Raw genomic sequence first — 27543 nt, 5'->3', positions numbered from 1 at the left:
GAAGGAGAAGGCTTCTAGGAGGTATTATGGGGCTCGCACCTTTGCCAAGTTTGAGTCCTAGAGATGCTCGTAAAACATTAAGCCTTCAGTTTGGCCTCTGGCCCGGCAACTGCTGGATCCCTGCAAGGGGTGGTAGGCACACTAGGGCGTGGTGGGGACACTGCTTTCTGGCAGATATGGCAAAATCGGCCTGAGGAAAATGAAAGCAAAGCAAGCTCCAGAAACCCAAACTGAACAATTTCGGGCTTATCCAGCTCCTGTGGAGACCAGGAAGCGACCAAGGAATGGAGGCCCGAAATGGATGGCGGTGGGTGGTGACCCTCCCTTCCCCCACTTGTAGTTATGCTCCAAAGGGAGCCCCTCCTTGGCAAGATGTAGAAACCTGGGTTCCCTCGCAAAATCCACGCGACAAGCGCCGGCCATGCTGTGCTTGCCGGGGTCCCCTTGACCCATGATCCTTCGTTATTGCCGCCCGTGTGCCTTCAGCTTGCTCAGGAGGACGTCGAATTTCAGACTCCGGGTAGGGGACCGCGGGCCTCGACTTGGCGAGGCCAGGGGCAGCCATTTTGAAACCAGACGAACACGCAAGGCACCATATTGGGAATACTGGCTCCTGGGGGGCGCCATTTTAAGAGACGCCCAGTACGGTAAAACGCGGTGGTGGGGGGACCGCCATTTTGGCGCGGCCATCTTGGAAGGGGAGCGCCTGTGGGCGCGGCCATCTTAAGCATAAAACCGGCCCCCGACGCGGTAACCAGCCGAGCTCCGCCTCTCCGCTCCTAAGCGTTCCGGGGTTCCGCCACTGCCCTCCCGCGTCGTCTCCTAAACCCACCCCCTTCGGTCTGTTTTCCTTTCCACTTGCCTTTATTGCACGTTTGTGTTTGTGTATGCCCTCGGCAGCCTCTGAGTGTCTGTTGTACGTTAACTCTTCCACTGGGGACGCTCGCGCGCGCCCGCCTTTACCCCCCGCCTCCGCCGAACTCCAATCCTCGTCAATGTTCATCCAGCTTTGACTGGCCCTGGCCCTGGATATGGCAAATCTATGGCCTGATAGTCCTCTCCCCCAAGAACGCTAACACAGAAGCTGTCCTCTGAGGCTCTGGATGACTTTATTCTTCAAATGGTTTTCCCCTTCCAATAGCTCCAGGTGAGACCGAAAGCAAGCACCTGGCCCATCCCTCTCTCCATTGTCTGAGCGGGTCACAGAGGGAAACTGGCAGGACGCCGGCAGAGCCTGACTGCGGCCCCTTCTGTGGGTGGAGCAAAGGGTTCCCCGTGTCAGAGGGTGAGGAAATGAGGTCGACAGATAGGCGAGGAAGGGCCTTGTGCTTCAGATAACCTCATATGGTTGGGCAAGGGTTAGGAATGGGATGCAGGGAGCCTCAGGGGCTTACAACAGTTACTGACCTAAGGAAGGGCCCAGGAGAGGGGAGGGGGGCGTTGTGAGGAGGGACAGGGCAGCTCAGAGGAGGGCACAGAAGAACTTCTTCTCCCGGAAGGGGTTCTCCGAAGTGGGCACAGGGGTGATGAGGGGATCCTCACAGGCGTGGGCATCACAGTAAGTCATCAGGTCTGCTGCTGCCTTGGACACCTGGGGCACAGTGGGGGAGGGGGGTGTTAGTCAGAACCTCTGAAAAGGACTGCAGCCTCCCTCCCCAAATGGGTTATCTTTTGCCATCCCCAGGGCTCCTTCATACAGTCTTTTCCCTCATCCCCCACAGAGGCTTGAGGACAACTCTCCTTGCAGAGCCCGACTCCTCCCCTGCCCTCAGGGAGTCAAGGAAAGAACGCATCTCTTATCTACAGCTTTGGGAACCTGCAGCACAGCATGGTCTGGCCAACTAATGGGAGCCAGGGTCCCACCCACCTTTATCCGGCACAAACTGGCTTCAATCTTAAGCTGTTCCACCATCTTGCGTGCTTGCCCAATACTCATTGTGCTGTTCACAGGGGTCTCCCCTTTCATCCTGGAGAAAGGAGAGAGACAGCTCAGAGCAGTCTCAGCTGAAGGATCTCCTCCATGCTCACTCCTCACCAGCCTTTACAAGGCTAGGGTCGTGCTCCAATACTTTGTTCCCCTCTTATCCTCACCCTCTCCCAATGACCTGTTCCATCCTTGTCCTCCTCAATGGGAAAAATAGAGAGGTGGGGATGAGGTGCTCCCCAAACTCCTACATGGCCTGGTTACGATCATTAAACATTATATAAATCATTTAAGGCTTGTCAGCCCTTCAAGCCATGTGTGTTCCCAGCTCTGAAAGCCTCAACCAGAAAGAGCCCCACCCTGATGAGGAGGGAACATCACCCCCATAATGCCTCCACGATCCCCAACAGGAGAAAAACAGGCCACTCCCTACTTACCTGAGGTGACAGGCAGCAGCAGTAGCCCTGGAGTGTAGGGTCAGTGGGGGGCACCAAAACCTTCTGCCTGAGATGGGTGCCCCACCCTGCAGGGAGTTGCAGCTGAAAATATCTGATGCAGAAGCAGCTAATACAGAGAAGGCCACTGGGGAAGGTTGGGCCAGAGGTCCAGGTCCGTTGAGGGCTGGTGTCAGTTTCTGCAGCTCAAGCACTGCCTGGATGGCTGGTACCTGAAGGATGAAGGATGCTAGAAGGAGCTGTTCCGATCCTGGAGCATACCAACTGCCTGGCCAGTGGGGGAGCCTGGCTCCTGCCTGCATCCCCTGCACACACCCCCACTGTCACTGTCTCATTACCTGCCCTTCCCCCATTGCAGGCATCCTGAGTCTGGGCTAGAGCCCTCCCCGACGGAGCTGAGGCCAAGACAGACTCCCCCCCTCAAATGGGGTAGTCTGGGCCTGTGACAGCCCCTGCAGTGAAGTCTACTGGCTGCAGGGGGACCCTGCTCATTTGAAAATCTGACATCAGCTGGGCATTGCCCCCCTCCTCCCTCCCTCCATCCCTCTACCCTGACACAGCACTTAGCACCTGAATCTTCTTGGTTTCTCTCCCAGGGACCCTCCATTCCCCACATCCAGGAAAATGTGATGCACTACAGGTATCAGCTTCTAGATCACCACTTCACATTCTAGCCACAAGTGAGGAGTGGAAGATCCAGCGGCCGCCGAGGCACGTCATCGGGAAGATGTCTAAAGATATGGCAGACCAAAGAGAAGGAGAAGCTGGGGAAAAAGAGGTGTGCGCAGATCAAATCAAAGGACTGGACAAAGAGGAGGTAGGGGGCTTTGTGGGGAGAGTGGAAATAGGTGTCTTGGCGGGGATCGGGCATTGGTTTGAAAAATTTCAGACATTTTGAATAGATTACCTCCCACACCTATAGGGGTGTGCAAAGATGTACACAACACTGGCCTTGTCCATTGAAGGACCTTATCTAGGGTGATTAGACTTATACAAAATAGAAGATGCTAACAGCCAAGACCTAATCTAGATAATGTGCTGTGGAGACTCTGAGGGAGAGTGCGCCCAGTTAGGCTCAGAGGAGGTCGACAAAACCTGGGGCTGAAATGTTACCACGCTTGTGAATGCGCAACGCCCAAGATGCGCAGGTTCCGGCAGACTGGAACAGTCTTTGGGCTAATGCTCCCCGCCTTGGACGCCTACAGGTCCTAGGAGCTGTGGGCGACAAAAATCAGTGCCAGCAGGATGCCCGCTTCACTCCACCACTTCGGGGGTTACCTGGCGGGTGGTGAGCGTGTGGGCGGAGGGCCGAGCGGGCGACGCAGAGTCAGACCATGCCCTGGCGCATATCTTCGGGTCTGCAGGGAGGAGCCTTTCCCTTTGGCCATGGTAACCGGAGGGTAACCGGCCGCGGGGAGGTCCGGCGACTGGCGCCAGGAGGCGGGAACCTCGCAGCCTGGCTGGCCCCGCCCCCCGAGGGGCCCCGCCCTGCAGAGTACGGAGGCGGCGGGCCGCGAGGGGCGGGACTTCCCCGGGAGCCGGAAATTCCTCCTCGCTGTTGCCCGGGTAGCGCGCGAGGCTGGTGAGTCTGTAGAGCTGCGGCGGCCGGCGGGCTGGTTTCCACGGCGGCGCGGTTAGGTGGGCTGTCGTGGCGCCGCGCCTTCTGTCGAGCCGGCGGATGCTGGCGGGAAGCGGCCCTCGACTGCAGGACGCCCCATCTGGGAGTGAGCGCAGCTATGGGCGGAGAGGAGAAACTCGGACGGCAATTGTGACAGCTCTTAGGCTTTGGGTCCAGCTGTGCGACCTTAAGCAAGTCGCACATCCTCTCCGTGCAACCGCGTGCCAATGTGGATTAGTATCATCGAGTGTGTAGAGGCGCTTTGTAAGAATTCTAAGGTGCTCATTCTTTTTATGTTCTATATTGGTATGAATGAGTACCAAGGTGATTTGTCCCAGAATCAGGTGGCTAGTGGAGTTCAGCTGAGTAACTCTGGCACTGGGGGCGAAGGGAGCACAGTGGAGAAAAGGGAAGAGATAATTGGCAGAGAAACAGAATCATTTGGAGAAAGGCCACATTTGGGGAAAGGAAGGAGCCACTCTTTTCCCCTCTCTCTTTCCAGGAACCGCCAACTGCCTCATCCCATGGTCAGGGTTGGCGTCCATGTGGCAGAGCAGCTAGGAACTCAAGGCCTGAACCTGGGGCCAGACCCCCTGCTCTCCCAGCCATGGTCAATGATCCACCAGTACCTGCCATACTGTGGGCCCAGGAAGTGGGCCAAGTCTTGGCAGGCCGTGCCCGGAGACTGCTGCTGCAGTTTGGGGTACTCTTCTGCACCATCCTCCTCCTGCTCTGGGTGTCTGTCTTCCTCTATGGCTCCTTCTACTATTCCTACATGCCGACAGTCAGCCACCTCAGCCCTGTGCATTTCTACTACAGGTGAGAGGGTCCTTCTATTAATGTAGATGAATCCTTTGAGAATTGCCATAGGGCCCTTGGTGCTTATTCAGTTCAATCCCCTCATTTACAGATGAGAAAACTGGAGCCCTGTGTGCTTACAGGACTTCTCACGTTTCACAGCCCAAGGCTGGAGCAGGTCTGGGCTGGTACAGCTCTAAGGTCCTAGTTCTGCCTCTGGTTACTGAAGTCTGGTTAAAAAACAAGAAAAAGGAAAAAAAAATCCATTTCTAGGCTATCATTAAGGGGGGCAATTCCATTTAGGTTGGATCAGACCTCTCTCAGGGCCACTGTAGAATTTTGAGCCAAACCCTTAGGTCAGCGCAGAACTAAGCTGGCTTTCAGTGGAGGACGTATTAGGAAAGCATCAGTTTGCCTTTTACATCACTGCCTCCCACTCCCACTAATCTGCTGCACAAGAGAGATTACGGAAGCACAAGGTGACTGGGTATATAAACTTGCCTCCCAGAGTCCTATATCTTGCCTGGCCCTTTAGTTCCTTCCCATTTTACAACCCTGCCAAATTCTCTCATCTGTTCTTAACGATCACTATAGGACCAATCAACAGATGCTGAAGAGAGTATTGTTATCAATGATCTAAAGTCATGTTTTCCCTGGTCATGTGCTGTAGTTTCTAAGGTAGAGCTTCTTAAATTTTTAGGAGACATGGATCTTATGAAAGCTATGGCCCTTCCTGCCATGAAAATGTATACATGTGCAATTTTGCCTACAATTTGAGGAGGTTCATGAGCCTCTTAATAAAGATCTGTGGATCCTTTTGGGAATGTTTTCTCAAACAGACCCCATACCAGAACTACTGAATCAGACTCTCTTGGGGTGGGTCCCTGGAATCTATATTTTTATCAAGTTCCTCAAGTGAGTTTTTAGAAACACTAAAGTGTGAAACTATTTAAATATCCATAGATTCCCATCTAAGAACATCTGCTGTAATGAGAGGAAATAATTGAAGTTACAGGAAGAAAATAAAAGCATCATTCTGGTATCTTTAATCTCTTAGCCACATTTGGTCTCTATCTCTTTTTTTTTTTCTTTTTTTGAGACAGAATCTCGCTCTGTTGCCCAGGCTAGAGTGCCGTGGCGTCAGCCTCGCTCACAGCAACCTCAAACTCCTGAGCTCAAGCGATCTTCCTGCTTCAGCCTCCAAGTAGCTGGGACTACAGGCATGCACCACCATGCCTGGCGAATTTTTCTATATATATTTTTAGCTGTCCATATAATTTCTATTTTTAGTAGAGACGGGGTCTCGGTCTTGCTCAGGCTGGTCTCGAACTCCTGAGCTCAAATAATCTGCCCTCCTTGGCCTCCCAGAGTGCTAGGATTACAGGCATGAGCCACCTCGCGTGGCCCTTATCTCTTTCTTTAACAGAGAGAATAGTACCTGTTTTGAGAGAAGGGATGGGGCAGGAAGGAGCCCTAGGTGTCCAAGAAGCGTGTGGACATATGGGTAACACAGACTCCATAACTTAGCAGAGTATTGTCCCCCATTTTCATTTAGGACCGACTGTGATTCCTCCACCACCTCACTCTGCTCCTTCCCTGTTGCAAATGTCTCACTGGCTAAAGGTGGACGTGATCGGGTGAGTATGGAAGCTAGAGAGAGGTTTCATTAGAGCTCTGATGACTTGAAATAGGAAGGTTTAAGAAAGACCTGGAGAGCAGGGATTGAGAAATAGAGACTAAGAGGAAGGCTCTGAAGGAAGGGAAGGTTCAAGAGAAATTCAAATCTCAATGAATTGTGTGTATTGATCTTTCTAGAACAGATGTTAGAAATGTTCTCATTCTCAACATACAGACAGTCCCCGACTTGCAATGGTTAGACTTAACAAGTTTTCAACTTTACGATGGTACGAAAGCTATATGCATTCAATAGAAACTGTACTTCAAGTACCCACACAACCATTCTGGTTTTCTTATCAGTACAGTATTCAATAAATTATATGAGATATTTAATACTTTATTATAAAATAGGCCTTGTGTTAGATGATTTTCCCCAACTGTAGGCTAATCTGAGTGTTCTGAGCACATTTAAGGTAGGCTAGACTAAGCTGTGATGTTCAGTAGGTTAGCGTATTAAATGCATTTTTGGCATATGATGTTTTCAACTTATGATGGGTTTATTGGGACATAAGCCCATTGTAAGTCGAGGAGCATCAGCATCTATATCAGATGAGATATAACCTCTTTCAGGCAGGTCATATCTACTAGATGAAGTAAGCAGTACTGTAGACCTAAATGAACAAATCAGCTATTTCATTGTAATAGGATGGCATCCTCCCAAGATTTTTGAAAGCATATATATAAAATTATGAAACTGTTTATAAATATGTGTGACTTGTCATTACAAAGGGGACTGTGCCAGAGGACTGGCCAGATGCCAGTGTGACTTTGACAAGCCCAGGAACCCTGAGAAATGCATATGGGGACTCAGCCTTCCATACTAGGCAAGCTGGGGAGGCTCTAATAAAGGGTAGGATCCCTGCACACTTACAAAGGACCTTGGAGGATCAACATCATTTCTTATTACTAGAGTTTTTTGAATTGTTAGTTAGCAACATAATTAGAAGTAATCAGTTGTAAAACTTAACTAAAAATAAGTTCATTTTCAAAAGTGGTAGTTGGGAGGAAACTGACTTAAAGATGGAAATGTCACAACTCTTAAGAGAGGAGTATAAACTATAGAGTCTGAGGTTCCCCGGGATTGATATGCAGACTGGCCTTATTTGACAATACAGACAACCTAGGAGATGGTGTATCCTGTGACATCTTCCAATTTACTACAAGGCAGCCAAGCACTATCAAGAAAACTCAGCTGGGTGAGGTGGCTCACGCCTGTAATCCTAGCACTCTGGGAGGCCGAGGTGGGTGGATCGTTTGAGCTCAGGAGTTCGAGACCAGCCTGAGCAAGAGCAAGACCCCGTCTCTACTAAAAATAGAAAGAAATTAGCCAAACAACTAAAATATATACAAAAAAATTAGCCGGGCATGGTGGTGCATGCCTGTAGTCCCAGCTACTCGGGAGGCTGAGGCAGAAGGATCACCTGAACCCAGGAGTTTGAGGTTGCTGTGAGCTAGGCTGACGCCACGGCACTCTAGCCCGGGGAACAGAGTGAGACTCTGTCTCAAAAAAAAAAAAAAAAAAAACTTGCCAGGTCAGCTGAATGGGCCCAAATGTCAGATTTCAAAGTTGTGAAGTAGATTTATCATTGTAGTCTTGCTATTTGGGAAAGGAGCTTTGAGGTAATCATATAATGATCTATGAAGACATTGACTCAGTTTGCTTGTGTGGTTAAAAAATAATAAATGGAATATATTGAGAGGAGATTAGAAACAAAGCCACAGTAATCTGTACCTGGAACGGTGCATACAGTTGTGTGGCTGCCTGTTGTAGAGATCATGTGGTGATGCAGGGAGACAGGGAGGGAAGCTAAAACAATGAGGTACGAGCCTGCTACATGAGGGGAGGAAAAGAAGGAGGATGAGAGGAGATCCAGTCCATGTCCCTGATAATTCCAGGATGTCGAATGTTTTGTTCATTGATGGTGAACGTTTTTAATGAATTACTGAAATGAGTCTACTCTATGTGGACTCGATGTAGATGTGGTCCCTCCTCTCAAGCTCACAGGACCAATAAGAAACTATACATTGCGTGTCTTTGCATGCATTTAAGTAGTAAGGTATAAGGTGCAGATTATGCATTCTAGAAGAATTTGTGAAGAATTAGAGATATCATGGTAGTCTTGGATAATCCGAGACTATGGAGATGGTGAGGCTCAAAGTGGGTCTTTCAAGGAAAGGTGACTATTGTGTAGGAATGGAGAATCTGCCCATCAGGCAGACAGACATGAACAAGGGAAGGGCATGGGCTCATTCACAGGGTTCTAGTAGTAGTAGATTCTGTGGATACCCTTGGAGGAGATGACGTTTTCTAAACTGTGAGCTTAAACTACCAATTTAAACACACACACACACACACACACACACACACACACACACACGCATGCAGCTTTATTGAGATATAATTCATACGCCATACAATTCACCCACTTGAGGTATACAGTTCACCTTTAGTATGTTCACAGAGTTAAACAGCCATCACGACAATCAATTTTAGAACACTTTCATCACCCCAGAAAAAATCCCCACATAATCCCTCCCCTACCGCCAACCCACCCAGAGTACTATTGTAATGTTTCAAAGAATTCATGAAGCAACTAGCTTAGAATCGTCTGGCCTCTACAGGGGGTAGGAATCTCTTGGAATCCATTTTTTTCAAGAGATAGTTCAGACTGAAAATAGAGCTCTCTATAAAGAAAGGCCTCTATCAGTGGTTTTCAAACTGAACTTTGGTGGTAAACACTCAAAGCACCCCCAAGTCTGTATCCAGATTGGAAGTGGTTCACTATGAGCTAGGGCAATACTTTTTAACTTTTTTTTTTTTTTAACCTATTCCCTCTTTGGTTAAAAACAAAAGCTGCACCATCACACCTGTGATTCCTATATACTATCCTGTGAAAGTCATGCTGCTAGATAGAATCATTAAATAAAGGGATTAGAAGAATATAGGGAAAAAAAAAAGAATATAGGAATGGTCAGGAAAAACTAGAGTATGTTTGGTGGCAAATCTTTACCCATTTGAGGTTGACCCGAGTGATGAAGAAGCCTTCCCGCTATGAGTCTCAGAGTTCTACCAACAGAACCATGATAAGGGACCCAGAATGGCATAAAGACTGACAGCGGCAACTGTGTGCAAGCTGGCTGGGGACACCGTGAGCACTGCTGGCGCTTGGTTAATTAATCATGTGAGAGAGGGCGGGCTGGGCCTGGGGGACGGCCTTAGTCACATAGCCCTGAGTCACAGATGGCCCAGTTGGCAACATGACGGTTCACTTTTAGAAAAGAAATGTGACACAGCCTTTCTGGAACGGAGTAGTGAGTGTGATTTAGGAGAGCCAACGGGATACCAAAGCCCTCAGAAGTCAGGGGGGCTCAGCCACCAGGAGGGGGCAGCACCTTCTTGGGATGAGAGATTGAGAGGCCTGTTATGCTAACCAAGGGGGTTGTGGCAAGTATTTGTGGGGAGGGAGGGAGGTGGAACAGGGACAGTATTTAAAAGTTTCTTTTTGACAAAAGATGGGGGTTACCTTGGGCAGGTGCTGATGTATGGACAGCCATATCGCATTACCTTAGAGCTGGAGCTGCCAGAGTCCCCTGTGAATCAAGATTTGGGCATGTTCTTGGTCACCGTTTCATGCTACACTCGAGGTGGCAGAATTATCTCTACTTCTTCACGCTCGGTAAATGTTCATGGCCTGTATGGTAAGGTGTGGAGAATGATGGCAGAGTAAGGATATCTGGGCAGGGCTTCAGGAGAAAACATCTTGGCTCTGAGGTCACAGACACGTCAGGATAAGGATGTGAACCATATACAGACACCCCAGGTATCTGATGAGCATGCCTGACTTTGGGGTAAAGTCTGAAGAGTATGCTGCTCTCAGAAAACAGAGGCTCTAGGCCGGGCGTGGTGGCTCACGCCTGTAATCCTAGCACTCTGGGAGACCGAGGCGGGTGGATCACTCGAGGTCAGGAGTTTGAGACCAGCCTGAGCAAGAGCGAGACCCCATCTCTACTAAAAACTAGAAAGAAATTATCTGGCCAACTAAAATATATATAGAAAAAATTAGCCGGGCATGGTGGCGCATGCCTGTAGTCCCAGCTACTCGGGAGGCTGAGGCAGTAGGATCACTTAAGCCCAGGAGTTTGAGGTTGCTGTGAGCTAGGCTGACGCCACGGCACTCACTCTAGCCAGGGCAACAAAGCGACACTCTGTCTCAAAAAAAAAAAAGAAAGAAAGAAAGAAAGAAAGAAAGAAAGAAAACAGAGGCTCTAGAGCCAAACAGACCTGGGCTTGTGTCCTCATTCAGAAACAAGCTAGCTATGGGACAACTAACTTAACGCTTGGGTATAAAGTGGCTTCATTCTTACATAAATCATCAGCAGAACCACATCATGAAGTAAATTCCTGATGTTTTTGCATGGGGGGGGAAAAGCTTCAGATGGTGTACTGGGACTTGGATCCCATACTAGATTATAGAACTATTTGGGGGGAAAGGTAGATCAGAGACAGCGTTGACCTAGGAAAGCTTCTTAGAAGGAGGGGCCTTTGTTATAGTAGAATGAAGGGACGTGGTCAGGTAGGAGGAGAGGTTACTCAAGCAGTTGAAATGGCTGGGTCAAGAATGAGAGATAAGGCCAGGCGTGGTGGCTCATGCTTGTAATCCTAGCCCTCTGGGAGGCTGAGGTGGTAGGATCACTTGAGGTCAGGAGTTCAAGACCACCCTGAGCAAGAGTGAGACCTCATCTCTACTAAAAATAGAAAATATTAGCCCAGCATGGCGGTGTAAGCCTATAGTCCCAGCTACTCGGGAGGCTGAGGCAGGAGGATCGCTTGAGCCCAGGAGTTTGAGGTTGCTGTGAGCTAGGCTGATGCCAGGGCACTCTAGCCCAGACAACAAAGTGAGACTCTGTCTCAAAGAAAAAAAAAAAAAAAGAAGACTGGATAGGAAGTGAAGGTGAGGGAGCAGGGATCTAAGGAAGAAACAGCTTTTGGAGACCGTTCAAGGGTGGTTGAGGGGTAGGCAGGGCCATGGGGATCTGGACCACCTGTCCCCAACCTCTCCCTCCTGTCCCTGGCAGGTGATGCTGCATTACCGCTCAGACCTGCTCCAGATGCTTGACACGCTGGTTTTCTCTAGCCTCTTGCTGTTTGGCTTTGCAGAGCAGAAGCAGCTCCTGGAGGTGGAGCTCTACGCGGATTATAGAGAGAACTCGGTGAGTGAGGTGAAGGATGGCCAAGAGATAGCCTGCCCCATTAGCCCAGAATCCTACCTGAGGAGCCTCTGGGCTCAGTCAGGAGGGACGGCAACAGAGAACCTGGAAGCAGGCCTCAGACTGGGCTGACAGGAATGCCAGCAGCAGGGTCCCAGCCTGATGCTGCCCTCACCCCAACCCCCTTGCAGTATGTGCCGACCACTGGAGCGATTATCGAGATCCACAGCAAGCGCATCCAGATGTATGCAGCCTACCTCCGCATCCACGCACACTTCACCGGGCTCAGGTGAGGAGCCACTGAGTCAGACCTCAGGCAGCTCTTGTGGGGGCTGGCCTTAAATGAAGAGGGTCCCAAGCAGAGGTAACAGGTTTACAGGGCAGCGTTGCATCAGGTTTCACATAGGCCACAGGTTCTCGGTCCTGGCTGCACGTCAGCATATCACCTGGGAAACTTTTAAAAAATATGCCTGGGCCCTGCCTCACACCAACTGAACCAGAATTTGTTAGGTTCCTGGTTAGGCATCAGAATTTTTATTTTTTCTGTTTTTTGCCCCACCAAACTCCTTCAGCCTGGTCATCCTTTCTCCACCCTGTCCATCCTCCCTCTACCCTGCCTGTCTTCCCTCTGCCCCACCCACCCACCCTCCCTCAGACCCGACATCTGCCCAGCAGTCCAGGGCAGGGCCTACTCCACCCAAGCTAGTGAGCTGGCGGCAGAATTTTTCACAGCACCCCAGGGGAAGCTGATGTGCAGCCAGAGTTGAGAACTACTGTCTTAAGCCATTGACACAGCCAGAGTTGGGATGACTCTTGAGAGACAGCTGCAATTGAGGCTGTCGCCTGTGGCCCTGCAATGCTGAGACTTCCCGTAGATCCCTGGCCTTTATTACAACCAATAAAGCGGGTTCTGGTAACTGTGTGGGTGGGAGGCAGGGGAGGTAGAGGCCAGCTCTAGCCAAACTCACTTGAATTGCCCTAGAAATTATTTCTGGGAATTGAGAGGGCTGGTGCTCTCCAGTAACTGCTACTCCTTTGCTGTCCCTACTTCCCACCTCAGATACCTGCTGTACAACTTCCCGATGACCTGTGCCTTCATAGGTGTCGCCAGCAACTTCACCTTCCTCAGCGTCATCGTGGTCTTCAGCTACATGCAGTGGGTGTGGGGGGGCATCTGGCCCCGACCGCGCTTGTCTTTGCAGGTTGCAAGGGGCAAGGACCCCCTTTTTCTCTCCTTCATGATCTTTCTTTGTGGGTGGCTAGGGACATGTTGGGGGTTAGGGCATGAGGGCCCTGATCACCAGGGAGGGAAGTCAGTCCTCACTGCTCAGTAGTTTTTCCTCCACAGGTTAACATCCGAAAAAGGGACAATTCCCGAAGGGAAAGCCAGAGAAGGATCTCTACTCATCAGCCAGGTAAAGGTCTTGATTGGGGGAAGTGTTGGGGATGGAGGTGGGCTGGGCTGGGCAAGAGGCAGTCCTTGCTTCATTCAGTGTGAGGCTTGAGGCACTCACATACTGAGCTGAGGTTCAAAGGAGAGGCTGAAGGAGGTGAAGTTGTCATTGCTGTCCAGGTACAGCCATCCTGACCCTAACCTGTCCTCTGTCTGCTTTGCAGGCACAGGGTGTGAAGGCCAGGAGGAATCAACCCAGCTATCAGATATTACAGAGGAGGGTGAGAGCCCTGAAGATCCCTCAGGGACAGGTACGGCACAGCAGCAGCATTCCCCACTTCCTGACTCCTTAGCTGTCCCCTTCAGCGTCTGGGTCTAATCTCTGTGGCCCCCTTTTGGCTGCAGAGGGTCAGCTGTCTGAGGAAGAGAAACCAGATCAGCAGCCCCTGAGTGGGGAGGAGGAGCTGGAGCCCGAAGCCAGTGATGGTGAGGGGCATCCTGCAGTGGGACCTGGGTGGAGTGGGGGTGGGACCTCTAGTTAACCTAATACTGCATTTGGGATTGTTTTTCCCTTTTCTGGCCCAGGTTCAGGCTCCTGGGAAGATGCAGCTCTGCTGACAGAGGCCAACCTGCCTACTCCTGCCTCTGCCTCTGCCCCTGCCCTTGCCCTGGAGACCCTGGGCAGCTCCGAACCCTCTGTGGGTGCTGTCCGACAGCGCTCCACCTGCTCTAGTTCCTGAAGAAAAGAGCAGATTCTTCACATTCCAGCACTTTCCCACCTGACCTCTCTCCCCTTGTTTTTCCCTCAATAAACTATTTTCGTGCCAGCTGCTTCCCTGACTCTTTGAAATGAATTTAGGGCCTTTTAAAAACCTGGTGTTATTTGAAAACCCCGTGTTCCTCAGGCATCTCCCACTCTCTCCCACTGAAAGAGGTTGTCTTGTCAGGGGCTACCCAAGGGGAAGGCCTCCAGCCCTGGGCAATTTTAAGCACATCTGTTTCCATTCCTAAGCCTAGCAAGTCCAAGGAGAGAGAAGCCATCCTGGCCTCTGTCAGGCTTCCCGCTCTCTCATCTCCCTCAGGGGACAGGAATAGTGCAGGGCGGGTCTGGAGAGCCAGGATACATCATTCTGGCCTCCTCTGCACCCCTCCCTTTCTCTGTCCATTGGGAGGCAGAAGACAGGAAATGACTGCCATGGATGTGGTATGATTTTTACCAAAACAGCATTTTGTAGCTCAGGCCCATGCTGTTCACAGCTGTTTTCCTTTGTGATACCAGCCAGGTGGCCGACTCTCCCATGTTCCCCTCCCCATTGCTTCACATGACTTGAGCCGTTGGATTCTTCCCTCCTGGCCGCTGTCCACATTCCATTCCCCTTTCAGAACCCAGGCATCCTGGGCTCCAGCTGCAACTGCTGCATGTGGCTTTCCCCATCCCTGGCCTTGTGACTCAGGCGGCCCCCTGAAGGGAGCAGCCCTCTTTTTTGCAGTCACTGTGGAGAGGGAGAGGAGGAGGGGGGCTAGGTGGTGACATCACGGTCGAAGGGTATAAAAGCTTCAAGCCAAAACAGAGTTGAAATCGAAGATACAACCTGACAGCGCAGCCTGTGATCCTGGTGACCCCTCAGCCTCATATGCACCGACGTCTGGTGGCAGATTTCCACTTTATCAAGGCCTACCCACTGGTGAGGGGCTGCTGGGGGCCAGGGAGGAGGAGGGAGCAAAGGCAGGGGCTAGGACTCCTTGGGCAGGTTTTGCACAGATAGCAGGTGGGCAGTGAGGGTTACAGGTCCTTATTTCCCCCTTCTGTTCTATCTCCTCTCCCGCCTGTCTCCTTTCTGGATTTTTGCATGTGTCACTGACCGATACTTGTTTTACTCAGATTTTTTCTGTGGGTGGCAGCTGGGAATTATTCTACCATTCTTCCTTGGTCCAAGTAAATCATTTCTTCTCTTCTACCCCGGGACTTTGTTTATTCATTAACTGTCTCTAATACTTAACACATTGCTGGCTACATCTGTCTCTCATGTGTCAAACCGTATTTTACTCTTTTTTGTCTGAAAGCAAGCACATAGCCTGGATTCAAAAGTTCACTCACAAATCAATCTCCTTCCCACCTTTTTCCTCTTCCCCCCAGGTTCCTAGTTGTACTTCCCTGTCCCTATCCCCAGAGGTTTTGTCGAGACGAGACGGGGGCCTGGAAGGCTTGTGAGCTGAACAGTCTTTACCTATCTACCCCTTCCCTTCCAGGCTCCATGCTGGGCTCTACCTGCCTTCTGTGGCTCCTGGCCCTGACCTTCTCCTTGGTTCCTAGAGCTCAGCCCTTGGCCCCTCAAAGCTTTGAGGAAGAGGAGACAGTGCCACCGCCTGTTCCCTGTGACTACGACCGCTGCCGACACCTGCAGGTGGCCTGCAGGGAGCTGCAGAGGGCCGGCCCGGTGGCCTGCCTGTGCCCCGGGCTCTCCAGCCCTGCCCAGCCGCCAGACCCGCCGCGCCTGGGAGAGGTGCACGTTGTGGCCGAGGAGGGCTGCGCCGTGGTCCACTGGTGTGCTCCCTTCTCCCCGGTCCACCAGTACTGGCTGCTGCTTTGGGAGGGCCGCGGCGCTCCGCAGAAGGGCCTCCCGCTGAACTCCACCTTCCGAAAAGCAGAACTTAAGGGACTGAAGCCTGGGGGCACTTATGTCGTTTGCGTGGTGGCCGCTAACGAGGCCGGGGAAAGCCACGTGCCGGGGGCAGGTGGGGAGGGCCCCCAGGGGGCAGACATGCCTGCCTTTGGCCCTTGCGGCCGGCTCTCCGTGCCGCCCAGCCCCCTCACCCTGGTCCACGCGGCCGTTGGGGTGGGCACAGCCCTGGCCCTGCTGAGTTGTTCCGCCCTGGTCTGGCACTTCTGCCTGCGGGACCGCTGGGGCTGCCCGCGCCGGGCTGCCGCCAGAGCCGCAGGGGCGCTCTGAAGGGGCCTGGAGGCACAGCCAGGCCCCACTGGGGCGCTCAGCTGGGCTCCAGGCTCCGGGGAGGAGGGGGCCGCTGCTGCCCGCGCAGGCAGGACGGCAGCTGGGAGCCAGGCTCAGGCGCCTGGGCCACAGCTGTGGCTGGGTTCGCTTGGCAAAGCGCTTGTTTGGGTCCCGGACTTGCCGCTTTGTTCCCTGGCTGAGGGCTAGAAGAGAGTAGAGAGGGTCCCCCAGGTTAGGCCAGATAGTAAATAATTTCGGCTTTCTGGGTTCGAGAGGATAACATCAAGCATATTATGTAGGCACTTATATGACCGTTTAACCATTTAAAAACCATTCTTAAAAAAAAAAAACAAAACCATTCTTATCTGCCTTACAAATCAGGTTGCAGGCCTGTTGACTATACTTAGACCACCCCTGTCATACACCCTCAAAAGGGCTCTGTCACTATGGGTCGCTTCAGTGGGATTTTGAGAATAAGCTGGGGCAGGACGGGCCTTTGGGGCCAGAGACCATCCTCTTCTGCTTCTACGTTTTGTTTAGTTATTAAGGATGAACACATCTGAGTCCATGTCCACCTGTGTCTGAGGAGGGTGGAGAAGAAAGGGAAGGCCCAAGCTGCAGTCTGGGACAAGTTTGTATCCCTGCCAGTTAAAACAAAACAGAAACAACAGTACTACCAAGGAATTTCTCCCTTTCCCTCGTTTGTGTTTATTGTATATGCACTGTAACAACATTAAAGGACATTTAAAAGAAAGACATTTTCATTTTTCATGATCCCTTTCAATTCCCTGTGCACACACCTATTTTTCATAGTAGTATACATACTTTTGAATTTATTTTTAAATTAAGTGGATATTTTTAAATTAAATTAAGTGTTGCTACATAGCATAATCCTCACTTTTACTGGTCTTTTTTAAATTATAAAAGGAACACATACAAATTTCAAGTAATACTGGAAAATACAAAGTGAAAGTTCTCCGAAAGAGGTAATTCCTCTTAGCAGAGCAGATCTTTCTTTAGGAAATGCGAGGATTTTCTTTATTCACTCATTGTTCACTTATGGCCTCTAGACACAACTCAAGGTAGTAAATCATAGCCCCTTTTGTTATGTTAAAGGTGCATAACTTTCCTAGGAGGGTGCTCCTTGACTCACTTTAGTCATCACTCTTTGCTGGAGCATTTACGTTGTCTCCAGTGTTTCCTATAGGACATCCTTACTTGTGTATCCTCACGTTTGTGGATTTCTGTAGGGTACTTACCTAGAAATAGGTCAAAGAAGCAGTACTATAAAATTGAATCATTTTATTCTTGGACCTTCAGAATAAATTTAGAATAGAATACATTTGTTATCTAGAATACACTTGTTATCTCACAGCAGTGAATACCTTGTGCCTTTTCATTTAATTCCTGTATTTCCTCAGCATTCCTTCATTTAGAAATAATGAGAGGCCAGGTGCAGTGGCTCACGCCTGTAATCCTAGCACTCTGGGAGGCCCAGGCAGGTGGATCGCTCAAGGTCAGGAGTTCGAGACCAGCCTGAGCAAGAGCGAGACCCCCGTCTCTACTAAAAATAGAAACAAATTATCTGGCCAACTAAAAATATATAGAAAAAATTAGCCGGGCATGGTGGCGCATGCCTGTAGTCCCAGCTACTATGGAGGCTGAGGCAGTAGGATCGCTTAAGTCCAGGAGTTTGAGGTTGCTGTGAGCTAGGCTGATGCCACGGCACTCACTCTAGCCCGGGCAACAGAGCGAGACCCTGTCTCAAAAAAAAAAAAAAAAAAAATAGAAAGAAATTATATGGACAGCTAAAAACATACACAGAAAAAATTAGCCGGGCATGGTGGCGCATGCCTGTAGTCCCAGCTACTATGGAGGCTGAGGCAGTAGGATCGCTTAAGTCCAGGAGTTTGAGGTTGCTGTGGGCTAGGCTGATGCCACGGCACTCACTCTAGCCCGGGCAACAGACTGAGACTCTGTCTCAAAAAAAAAAAAAAAGAAAAAGTAGAAATAATGAGAGGACTTACTATCTCGTTATTAAAGACATGCTTTACATGTATTCTCATTTAATCTTTACCACAATCATTCCTAGAGATGATATCACCTTTTCACAGATGAGAGATTTGAGCTTCTAAATGGATTGAAGCTACAATTAAGGAGTTCAGTTAGGATTTGGGCCTCAGCTACCCAACTATAAAGCCAATGCTCTTCACTCTACCATGGAGAGGCAACATCGCATAAAGGTTTAGTGAACACACACTGCATGGGTTGGCTCCTAACTGCTACTTACTAGCCTTGTGACCTTAGGTAAATTATCTCATCTTTCTGGGTCTGTTTTCTTTTACTTTTTTCCTTTTTTTTTTTTGATACAGAGTCTCACTGTTGCCCGGGCTAGAGTGCCGTGGCGTCAGCCTAGCTCACAGCAACCTCAATACTCCTGGGCTCAAGCAATCCTTCTGCCTCAGCCTCCCGAGTAGCTGGGACTACAGGCATGCACCACCATGCCCAGCTAATTTTTTCTATATATTTTCAGTTGTCCAGCTAATTTCTTTCTGTTTTTAGTAGAGATGGGATCTCGAACTCCTGAGCTCAAACGATCCTTCCGCCTTGGCCTCCCAGAGTGCTAGGATTACAGGCATGAGCCACCAAGCCCGGCCTTGGGTCTGTTTTCAATGACTAATAATAGTATCTAACTCATAGAGATTGTTGTGATGATTAAATATAAAAACTAATCATATAAAAGTCTCTAGCATTTATATATTTTATTTATTTATTTATTTATTTTTTTTAGAGACAGGGTCTTGCTGTTACCTGGGCTACAGTGCACTGGCATCATCATAGCTCACTGCAACCTCAAACTCCTAGGCTCAAGTGCTCCTCCTGCCTCCTGAGTAGATAGGACTTCAGGCACATGCCAGCTAATTTTTCTACTTTTAGTAGAGAGGAGGTCTTGCTCTTGCTCAGGCTGGTCTTGAACTCCTGAGTTCAAGTGATCCTGACACCTCAGCCTCCCAGAGTGCTAGCCATTGCTGGATTATGTTTTTAATAAAATGAAGACCTAACATTATTTTTCCCTCGTAACAGTCAAAATTCTGGGGGGTGGGGTTGTTGGCTTTTTTTGAGACAAGGTCTTGCTTTGTTGTCCAGGCTACAGTGCAGTGGCACAATCATAGCCCACTGCAACCTTGAACTGCCAGGCTCAAGTGATCCTCCTGCCTCAGCCTCCCAAAGTTCTAGCATATATATTATCAATCGGTAACTGTTATCATTACTCTACCTCCTAATAAACATTTAAAGTAGGGGCCGGGCGCGGTGGCTCTCGCCTGTAATCTTAGCACTCTGGGAGGCCAAGGCCAGCGGATCGGATCGTTTCAACTCAGTAGTTCGAGATCAGCCTGAGCAAGAGCGAGATCCCATTTCTACTAAAAATACAGAAAGAAATTAGCTGGACTACTAAAAATATATATAGAAAAAATTAGCCAGGCACAGTGGCACATGCCTGTAATCCTGGTTACTCTGGAGGCTGAGGCAGGAGGATTGCTTGAGCCCAGGAGTTTGAGGTTGCTGTGAGCTAGGCTGACGCCACGGCACTCTAGCCTGGGCAACAGAGTGAGACTCTGTCTCAAGGAAAAAAAAAAAAAAAAAAATTTACAGTGAGCTTCACCTTCAGGGATCTAACAGCTGGGGTAGTGGTGGAGTGCTAAGTAATCAACCATGATTATGCAGCAACTGGATAAATGCTTAATGGGGTAAATACTGCAGCTGGGAGGCGGAGAAGGGGTGGTTGAAGTAGGCTTTCCTGAGAAAGCAAACCCTGAGTTCTGAAAAACAACTAGGAGTTAGTTAACCAGGCCAAGAAAAGAGGGAAGGCATCCCAGGCAGAGGGGCTGGAGGGTGCAAAGGCCAAGACGAGGGTTAGAACCTGTTTCGCAGTATACACAGGTTATCCTCAAAAGGCAGAAGATGAAACTGTGCAGTGACTACCAGCATTTTCAGTGTCTTTTTTTTTAAGCCAGTCAAATTTAGCAGTGGGAGGTTGAATACCAACTTTAGTGACAATGTTAATAAGTTCTGATAACCCACTACCATCGGACCAGGTACATACAGTGTCTTGACAAGCATCTAAGAGAGGTGCTGTTGTTACCTTCACTTTCCAGATGGGGCTGTAACCGGAAAGGGGGGGGCAGGGAGAAGTAAGACCACCTGCATTTAAGTTTTGTCCTAGATGACTGGAGTGTCAAGGAGTTTTAAAGCAGGGAGGTGATGACAGGATCGGATATTGTGTTTTGCAAAGATCGTTTTGGCAGTCAGGCACAGGATAACTATCCGGAGAGGATAAGTGGGTCAAAGAGCTTGCACATTTCTATGGCTCCTGATAAACATTGCCAAGTAACTTTCCGAGGGGTTGCGCTAAAGGGTCATATTCCTTGAAATTTCTACAAGTGTGAGGCAGTGTGGGCTGACTTCATTCCGCCCACAGATTTCAAAACCGCACCATCTTTCTTCCCCTCCACCCACAGGCGCCGAGCTTGGTAGGTTGCCTCCTGTTTGTGACTCGGGCCAATCACCATCGGTCCCGGCACTAGAGCCTGGTAGTTTTATGGCTCTCTGCGGCACCCGTCCACGTTCGCCCCCCACGTGACCCAAACAGATTCGGGCACTTCCGCTTCCCTTCGGCTTTCTTCTCGTCGGTGTCCCCGGCTGGTCCAGAGCCGGGTGAGTAAGCCAGCGCCCGGCCAGGGGCGTCGGGGAAGAGTTTGCCCCGCGCTGACCTTTGCCGCCCTCCTTCTCGCCACACCAGGTCCCCGCGGAAGCGGCGGTCGAGGCGCCATGGCGGAGCTGACGGCTCTGGAGAGTCTTATCGAGATGGGCTTCCCCAGCGGACGCGCGTAAGGGAGCCCTTCCTAACCCCGGCCCGCGGGGGTGGGGAGCCGCGGACCTGTCCCGGCGTTTGCCCCAACCTGACCGTCACCATGGCTCGTGGGCGCTATTCACGGTGTTTCTGCCCCCAGGGAGAAGGCTCTGGCCCTCACAGGGAACCAGGGCATCGAGGCTGCGATGGACTGGTGAGCGCTCAGACCGGGTGGCGGAGGATTGGCGACTGCTGGGAGGGGCAGCCTCAACGCTAACCTCCCTGCTGACTTTCCCTGCCAGGCTGATGGAGCACGAAGACGACCCCGATGTGGACGAGCCTCTAGACACCTCCCTTGGACATATTCTGGGACGGGAACCCACCTTCTCAGAGCCAGGCGGACCTGAAGGTCCTGACTGGGGGACATGGTGTGATTATTCAGGAGGGCCCGAGGAGAATCTGAAGGGATAATATACTGATTGCTTGTTTGTAGGAGCTGGGTCTGCTGCTGGAGAAGGCAAACCCATTTTGAGTGAAGAGGAAAGACAGGAACAGACCAAGAGGTACAATAAGGAACAGTCTCTCTGGCCTGGGCAACAGAGTGAGACTTTGTCTCAAAAAAAAAAAAAAGGAACAATCTCAATCTCACATTTCTGAGGGTCATCTTCCACCTCTCCCCAAGGTTCTCGTCAAAGAAGCCTGATCTTTCTACATTTTCCCAGTTCTTTCCTCACAGTTCCCTTTCCTTTTCATTCTTTCACATATCTTGGGACACATGTTGCCTAATTTTGTTCTGAGTCGCTTGTTAATAAACTCACCTTCTTACTCTACGTCCATTTCTCTGAGCTCTTCCATTTCTCTGAGCTCTTCCCTCCCTGCAACACAGGATGTTGGAACTGGTGGCCCAGAAGCAGCGAGAGCGGGAGGAAAGAGAGGAGCGAGAGGCATTGGAACGGGAGCGGCAGCGCAGGAGACAGGGGCAAGAGTTGTCAGCTGCACGCCAGCGGCTACAGGAAGATGAGATGCGCCGGGCTGCTGAGGAGCGGAGGAGGGAAAAGGCTGAAGAGTTAGCAGCCAGGTCTGGGCAACGGGGATGTTGGATAACAGATGAGAAAGAAATCAAGATTTGCTTTGTTCACATCTGATCTACTCTCTTCCTGTTTGCTTTCCAGACAAAGGGTTAGAGAAAAGATCGAGAGGGACAAGGCAGAGAGAGCCAAGAAGGTAGGTGACTGGGAAGACACTGGGGGGTAATGGAGTAGGCAGCTTACTAAATTTCCAGCTTCAGAGGACAAGCATGGACTCATCATCTCCTGAGGGTGGGTGCCTGATGGAGTGTTTTCTTTGTCCTTTAGTATGGTGGTAGCGTGGCTTCTCGGCCATCCCCACCAGCACCAGAGCCAGGTCCTGTTCCTTCCTCTCCCAGCCAGGAGCCTCCCACCAAACGGGAGTATGACCAGTGTCGCATACAGGTACTGATTCTGATTTCTGTCTTGCTCCTGGGACCCCTTTTCTTGGCCTATAAGGTGCCTAGCTCAGAGCTTTTTTCAGTTTAAGTTCCCTTTGCCAAATCTCTCCCTTCTTTGTAAATGACTTTTGAAATCCTATCTCCTCTACTCTTAGGAAAGATATCAAATTTCACCTGCCCCAGTCTTATTTAAATTCATACCTCCCTCTTACTCAGCAGTTACTCTTTTACTTGTTCATAATGTTTTCATTTGGTTTATCACACAGCTATTTGCATGATGTGGTATTTATCCAGTTGTTTTTGTATAATCTTGTCCTTATCTTTCTTAGAATGTGAGGGAACTAGGAGTCTTTCTCTTCAATATTTAGTAAAGCAGAGCATAAGTGGTTCATTTTGGTGCTTTAAATAGTAGTTGTGCTGGATCAATCTAAGAGGAAGGAGGGGCCAGCTTTAGCTCTCCTTCTTTTCCTTACTTGGGCACCTCAACTTTCAGTTTTTTTTTTTTTTTTTGAGACAGGGTCTCTGTTGTCCAGGCTGGAGTGCAGTGGTGCAATTATAGCTCACTGTAGCCTCAAACTCCTGAGTTCAAGGGATCCTCCTGCCTTGGCCTTTCAAGTAGCTGGGACTACAGGTGTGCCCCACCACACCCAGCTAATGTTTTTTTTTTTTTTGTAGTGATAGGGTTCTCTCTGTGTTCTCAGGCTGGTCTCAAACTCCTGGACTCAAGTGATCCTCCTGTCTCAGTCTCTCACCAAAGTGCTGGGATTACAACCATGAGCCACTCACTGTGCCCGGCCCTCACTCAGTTTTGACACTCAAAATACTGGATATCTCCCTTGCCCACTAGGTCAGGCTGCCAGATGGGACCTCACTGACCCAGACCTTCCGGGCCCGGGAACAGCTGGCAGCTGTGAGGCTCTATGTGGAGCTCCACCGTGGGGAGGAACCTGGAGGGGGCCAGGACCCTGTGCAGTTGCTCAGTGGCTTCCCCAGACGGGCCTTCTCAGAGGCTGACATGGAACGACCTCTGCAGGAACTGGGTATGGCATGGGAGACCAGAAACCAGGGCTTGGGGGAATGGGGGGTGGGCATGGCTAGGAAAAGAAAGGATGCAAAGATAAGGGACTTTGGTGGAGATGGTGTGCAGCCAGGAATTTTGGGAGCAAACAGCAAGTGTCCTTGTGGTTCAAGCCTGTTTTTCTTCCATTTTCAGGACTCGTGCCTTCTGCTGTCCTCATCGTGGCCAAGAAATGTCCCAGCTGATGGGCCTTTATCCTGCCATTCCTCTCTGACCTCTTCATCTTTGATAAAGCACTGACATCTCCTTCCTAATAAATAGAACCTGTGTTCTCTATACGCTTCACTCCTTCGTGAATGGCTGGGAGGGACAAAACTGAGGCAGAGGAAGAAGCGAAAGGGATGGCATTTAGAGTAGACCTTCTTCCTCATCTTTAGTTTCCAACAAAGAGCCTTGTTTCTAATCCCTAGGTCTGATTAGCTGCTAGGAGGAGGGGTGGTGGGGGTGGGGAAAGGACATTGGATGACCTTTTTTTGCTTCTATGGTTAAGACTGCATAAGCTTAAAATCCTTACTAGCAACATGCCTTGACTTTTTCTTTTCTTTTTTTTTTTTTTTTTGAGACAAAGTCTCCCTTTGTTGCTGGAACTAGAGTGCACTGGTGTCATCATAGCTCACCACAACCTCCAATTCTTGCCTCCTGCCTCAGCCTCCCAAGTAGCTGGGACTATAGGCATGCATCACCACACCTGACTATTTTTTTTCTATTTTTGGTAGAGACGGGGTCTTGCTCTTGCTCAGCCTGGCCTTGAACTCCAGACCTCAAGCAATCCTCCTGCCTCGGCCTCCCAGAGTGCTAGGATTACAGGCATCAGCCACCATGCCCAGCCTTGCCTTAACTTCTTTAAGTCTGGTTTCTTCTTTAATAGTATAGGGATAATAGTGCCTGTTTCTTGTAGTTGTGAGGGTTACATAATGCTGATATATAATGTGCTTTAGCACAGTGCCTGGCACCTAATTAGTTCCCAATAAGTATTAGCAACTATAAGGGTGATTTTTTTTTTTTTATGTGGCCGTCCACAACATTAAGAGGAGCATTAGGATGCATCAGGACTTCACACCTGCATCTCTTTTGTTCTAAAGAGTAAGTCACAACCACAAGGGTGCTTTCCCAGTAATGCTAAAAAGTATTGAGTACTTAATTTGTACCACATACAATTTTAAGTGTTTTATATGTATTAACTGAAAATATGAAGGCACTATTATATGAAGGTGTAGGTACAGTCCTCCCACTTTAGCGATCAGGACACCAAAGCACATGATCCTTGCCCAAACTGACACAGGTAGCAAACAGTAGAACCTGGACACACCTGGTAGGCCTAACTCCAGAGCTCAGGTTTTGAACCACCAAACTTCACAATAGCTCCTCCTGAGCACCCCACCCTAGTGTCTTGCCAAACAGCTGCTGACTTTGTCCTCTCATTCTTGGACTAGGGAAGAGGCCACATTTATACTGTAAAGATCACAGATAACAAATGTGTTCCACTGCTTACAACTCTACCATCCAGCAGCTGAAAATGGCACCAATGCTCACATCTGGGTTTACACTTCGGTGTTACAAAGCTTCATTTAGTGTTCTGACTTTAATAAAAGCAACTTTTTTCTTTTTTGTAGGATTTTGCATTGTAAGGAACCTTTTTTCAATTGCAATCTTGCTTGGGAACCACAGAATATAGAATAGACAAAAGGGGAGTGACTTGGTTGACTTGGCTGTGACCCCACTGCTTTCTCTCATCCCCTCAGTGGCATGTCCAATAGGTCCTATGACTGAATTCAGAGATTGGAAACCACTTTACACTTCTAAGTTAATCTTTTTAACCGTTCTCAAGACAGTTGTGACTTTTCATAGGACTGAGGTTTTTTAACATGCAGGAGTTGAACCAAGATCTAACTCAAAGCAAGCTCCTTTCACCACTCCTAGTAAATCAGCCTCTCTAAGCTTGTTTAGACCTATTAACCGTAGGTCAAATAATGGCCACAGAAAACATTATGGCATATGTTAAGTGCTAGATGTCCCTCTCCAACCTTGCTCAAAGGACAGGAGCCCTGAGTGTCCTCTATAGCAGTGGTCCCCAACCTTTTTGGCACCAGGGACCTGTTTCATGGAAGACAATTTTTCCATGGGGGTAGAGGGGTAGGAAAGGAGGGGAAGATGATGGTTTCAGGATGATTCAAGCACATTACATTTATTGTGCACTTTATTTCTACTATTATTATATTGTAATATATAATGAAATAATTATACAAACCTTTCTGCTAATGATAATCTGTATTTGCAGCCGACCCCCAGCACTAGCATCTGGGCCTCGGCTCCACCTCAGATCATCAGGCATTAGATTCTCATAAGGTGAGCAACCTAGATCCCTCACATGCACAGTTTGCAGTAGGGTTTGTGCTCCTAGGAGCATCTAATGCGCCTGCTGATTTGACAGGAGGAGGAGCTTAAGCGGTGATGTCAGCCCTGGGGAGCAGCTGTAAATAGAAGCTCCAATGCTTGTCCACTGTTCACCTCCTACTGTGTGGCTGGGTTTCTAACAGGCCACGACTGGTACCGGTCCACCACAGGGGTTGGGTACCACAGCTCTGTAGGCATCCATTGCTACAAGCTTTTCCAGCATAGTTCTGATTTCAAGAATGTTGCTTAGTTTATTCCCGGAAGTACACTCAAATTTAGACCACATGATCTGTTTTAAAAATGTGGTCGCTATGCCTACTGTGCTTCCGCCTCTCCTGGGGGTGGGGCAGGCAGCAGCCACAGACTACGCACCAACATTGGGTATCTAAGCACTGGTACGAGTCCGAATTGCAGGGCTCACTCTCCGGGTGGAAGAACATGATTTATTGGTTCCTTCAATTCACCACATCCGACCACCCTCTAGGCCCCGGACCGAGACGTGGATGTTAAAGCAATCAGTGCAGGGTTTGGGGGGGAGAGGGACGTGCTCACCCAGCTGCAGGTCCCGGGGCCCCGCAGAGTCCTGGGCACGACATCCCGGGTCCAGACCCCAGAGAAGAAAGGCCGCCTCGGACAAGTGCGCCCGAGCTAAGGTCCCAGCGCCCACAGGGGCAAGTCTGGTCTCACGCTGACCTCCCGCCGCCGCCAACCATCCAGTTCTTCCTCCAGGCCACGTTCTCCTGCGTGGCCGCCGCCTCCTGCAGAGTGGCTAGCACTAGCTCCTGGGTCCTGGCCGCCTCCTCCCTGTGTTGCGGGTTCTGCTCCGGCATCTCCTGAGGGCAGGAAGGGAGATTCGCAGTGTGAGCACCCAGACCGGGGTTCTCTGCCCGTCTACCCCCCTCAGGTCTCCCAGTTGCTTCTACCTTCAGCATTGCTTGCTTCTGCAGCTCTCCCGGGGTCACCAGAGCAAAGAGAGCGGCGCCCACGCCAGCCCCTGCGCCCAGCATCGCGACTGCGACCAGCGTCTTCTTCACGGCCCCCATGGCCCAGCGCGACCACAGAGGTGTCCCCTGGAGTCTCCAGCAGCCTAGAAAGGCAGCCACGGACGTCTCCCCGCCCCCTGCGCAGGCTAGAGCGGCCCAGAGGGGGCGGAAACCATAGAGAAGCGCTCGGCTAGAGAGGGCCTGGTGGGAGACTCGTTTGGAATCCGTAAAGCGTTGGTCTTAAGCTGAGGAGCTTGAACGTGTCAAAAAAAGATGTTGGCACCTAGGGGGTCAGCGTGGGGCCCTTTTTCATCAGATCTGGAGTGGGATTGCCAGGGGGAAAAGTACGTGCCTTTATGGTTGCTGTGGGTTTTACAATTGCCCAGTTTTCTGCCTTCCGAAATTTCCCCATCAGTAAAGGGCTCTGCAATTCCCTGCAGTCACTTCCGCGTTTAACACAGCACAAAAGTGGTCATCCAGATACTTACAGACATCATTCTGATCCCTTTCAGTACCTTCAGCTCCGGAACAAAAACTCAAAGCCAAGTGTACTAGGTGGGGAAACGGGTAATAGGGATATATATTTTATATATATTATATGTACTATATATCATATATAAAAAATTTTTTTTTCCCTGCTCAGTGCTGTGGCACGATCATAGCTCACCACGCTCGGCTAATAATTAAAAAAAAAAATTTTGTGGAGACGGAGTCTTGCCATGTTGCCCAGGCTGGTGTCAAACT

The 27543-nt window shown here is 49.9% G+C and overlaps 5 protein-coding genes across 8 annotated transcripts; 3 read left to right on the top strand and 2 right to left on the bottom strand.

Annotated features, from left to right (window-relative positions):
- Nucleotides 1–146: 146 nt before the first annotated feature.
- Nucleotides 147–13905, top strand: BSCL2 (BSCL2 lipid droplet biogenesis associated, seipin). 4 transcript variants are annotated; one of them, XM_045555893.1, is made up of 12 exons: nt 147–307; nt 2976–3196; nt 4500–4816; nt 6351–6432; nt 10006–10149; nt 11549–11683; nt 11872–11969; nt 12741–12882; nt 13029–13095; nt 13298–13384; nt 13479–13559; nt 13659–13905. In XM_045555893.1, the coding sequence occupies exons 1-12, from the start codon at nt 298–300 to the stop codon at nt 13811–13813; spliced, it is 1539 nt and encodes a 512-aa protein (XP_045411849.1). In that variant the 5' UTR covers nt 147–297; the 3' UTR covers nt 13814–13905. The 4 variants fall into 4 exon arrangements, with proteins under 4 accessions (XP_045411849.1, XP_045411850.1, XP_045411852.1 ...); XM_045555894.1 differs by lacking the exon at nt 147–307 and adding an exon at nt 738–1147; XM_045555896.1 differs by lacking the exons at nt 147–307; nt 2976–3196 and adding an exon at nt 3876–3961.
- GNG3 (G protein subunit gamma 3) lies at nt 1093–3040 on the bottom strand. Its single transcript, XM_045555988.1, has 4 exons — nt 2950–3040; nt 2362–2591; nt 1868–1967; nt 1093–1591 (listed from the first exon to the last, which is right to left on the bottom strand). The coding sequence occupies exons 3-4, from the start codon at nt 1964–1966 to the stop codon at nt 1463–1465; spliced, it is 228 nt and encodes a 75-aa protein (XP_045411944.1). The 5' UTR covers nt 1967; nt 2362–2591; nt 2950–3040; the 3' UTR covers nt 1093–1462.
- Nucleotides 13906–14384: 479 nt separating the features above from the next.
- On the top strand, nt 14385–16772 carry LRRN4CL (LRRN4 C-terminal like). The gene is made up of 2 exons (XM_045555958.1): nt 14385–14758; nt 15324–16772. Exon 2 carries the CDS (start codon nt 15329–15331, stop codon nt 16022–16024), a length of 696 nt encoding a protein of 231 aa, XP_045411914.1. The 5' UTR covers nt 14385–14758; nt 15324–15328; the 3' UTR covers nt 16025–16772.
- A 3879-nt stretch (nt 16773–20651) lies between these two features.
- Nucleotides 20652–23698, top strand: UBXN1 (UBX domain protein 1). Its single transcript, XM_045555948.1, has 10 exons — nt 20652–20740; nt 20826–20913; nt 21037–21090; nt 21179–21285; nt 21370–21439; nt 21763–21954; nt 22049–22100; nt 22232–22348; nt 23192–23384; nt 23558–23698. Exons 2-10 carry the CDS (start codon nt 20855–20857, stop codon nt 23605–23607), a joined length of 894 nt encoding a protein of 297 aa, XP_045411904.1. The 5' UTR covers nt 20652–20740; nt 20826–20854; the 3' UTR covers nt 23608–23698.
- Nucleotides 23699–26239: 2541 nt separating this feature from the next.
- On the bottom strand, nt 26240–26932 carry LOC123641342 (ubiquinol-cytochrome-c reductase complex assembly factor 3). Its single transcript, XM_045555986.1, has 2 exons — nt 26740–26932; nt 26240–26649 (listed from the first exon to the last, which is right to left on the bottom strand). Exons 1-2 carry the CDS (start codon nt 26857–26859, stop codon nt 26500–26502), a joined length of 270 nt encoding a protein of 89 aa, XP_045411942.1. The 5' UTR covers nt 26860–26932; the 3' UTR covers nt 26240–26499.
- Between the last annotated feature and the right edge of the window lie 611 nt (nt 26933–27543).

This window comes from Lemur catta, chromosome 7 (assembly GCF_020740605.2).
Source record: "Lemur catta isolate mLemCat1 chromosome 7, mLemCat1.pri, whole genome shotgun sequence".
NCBI classification, from domain to species: Eukaryota; Metazoa; Chordata; class Mammalia; order Primates; family Lemuridae; genus Lemur; species Lemur catta.
Note: the sequence above shows the minus strand (reverse complement) of the source record. Positions and strands in the feature narration are given on the sequence as shown.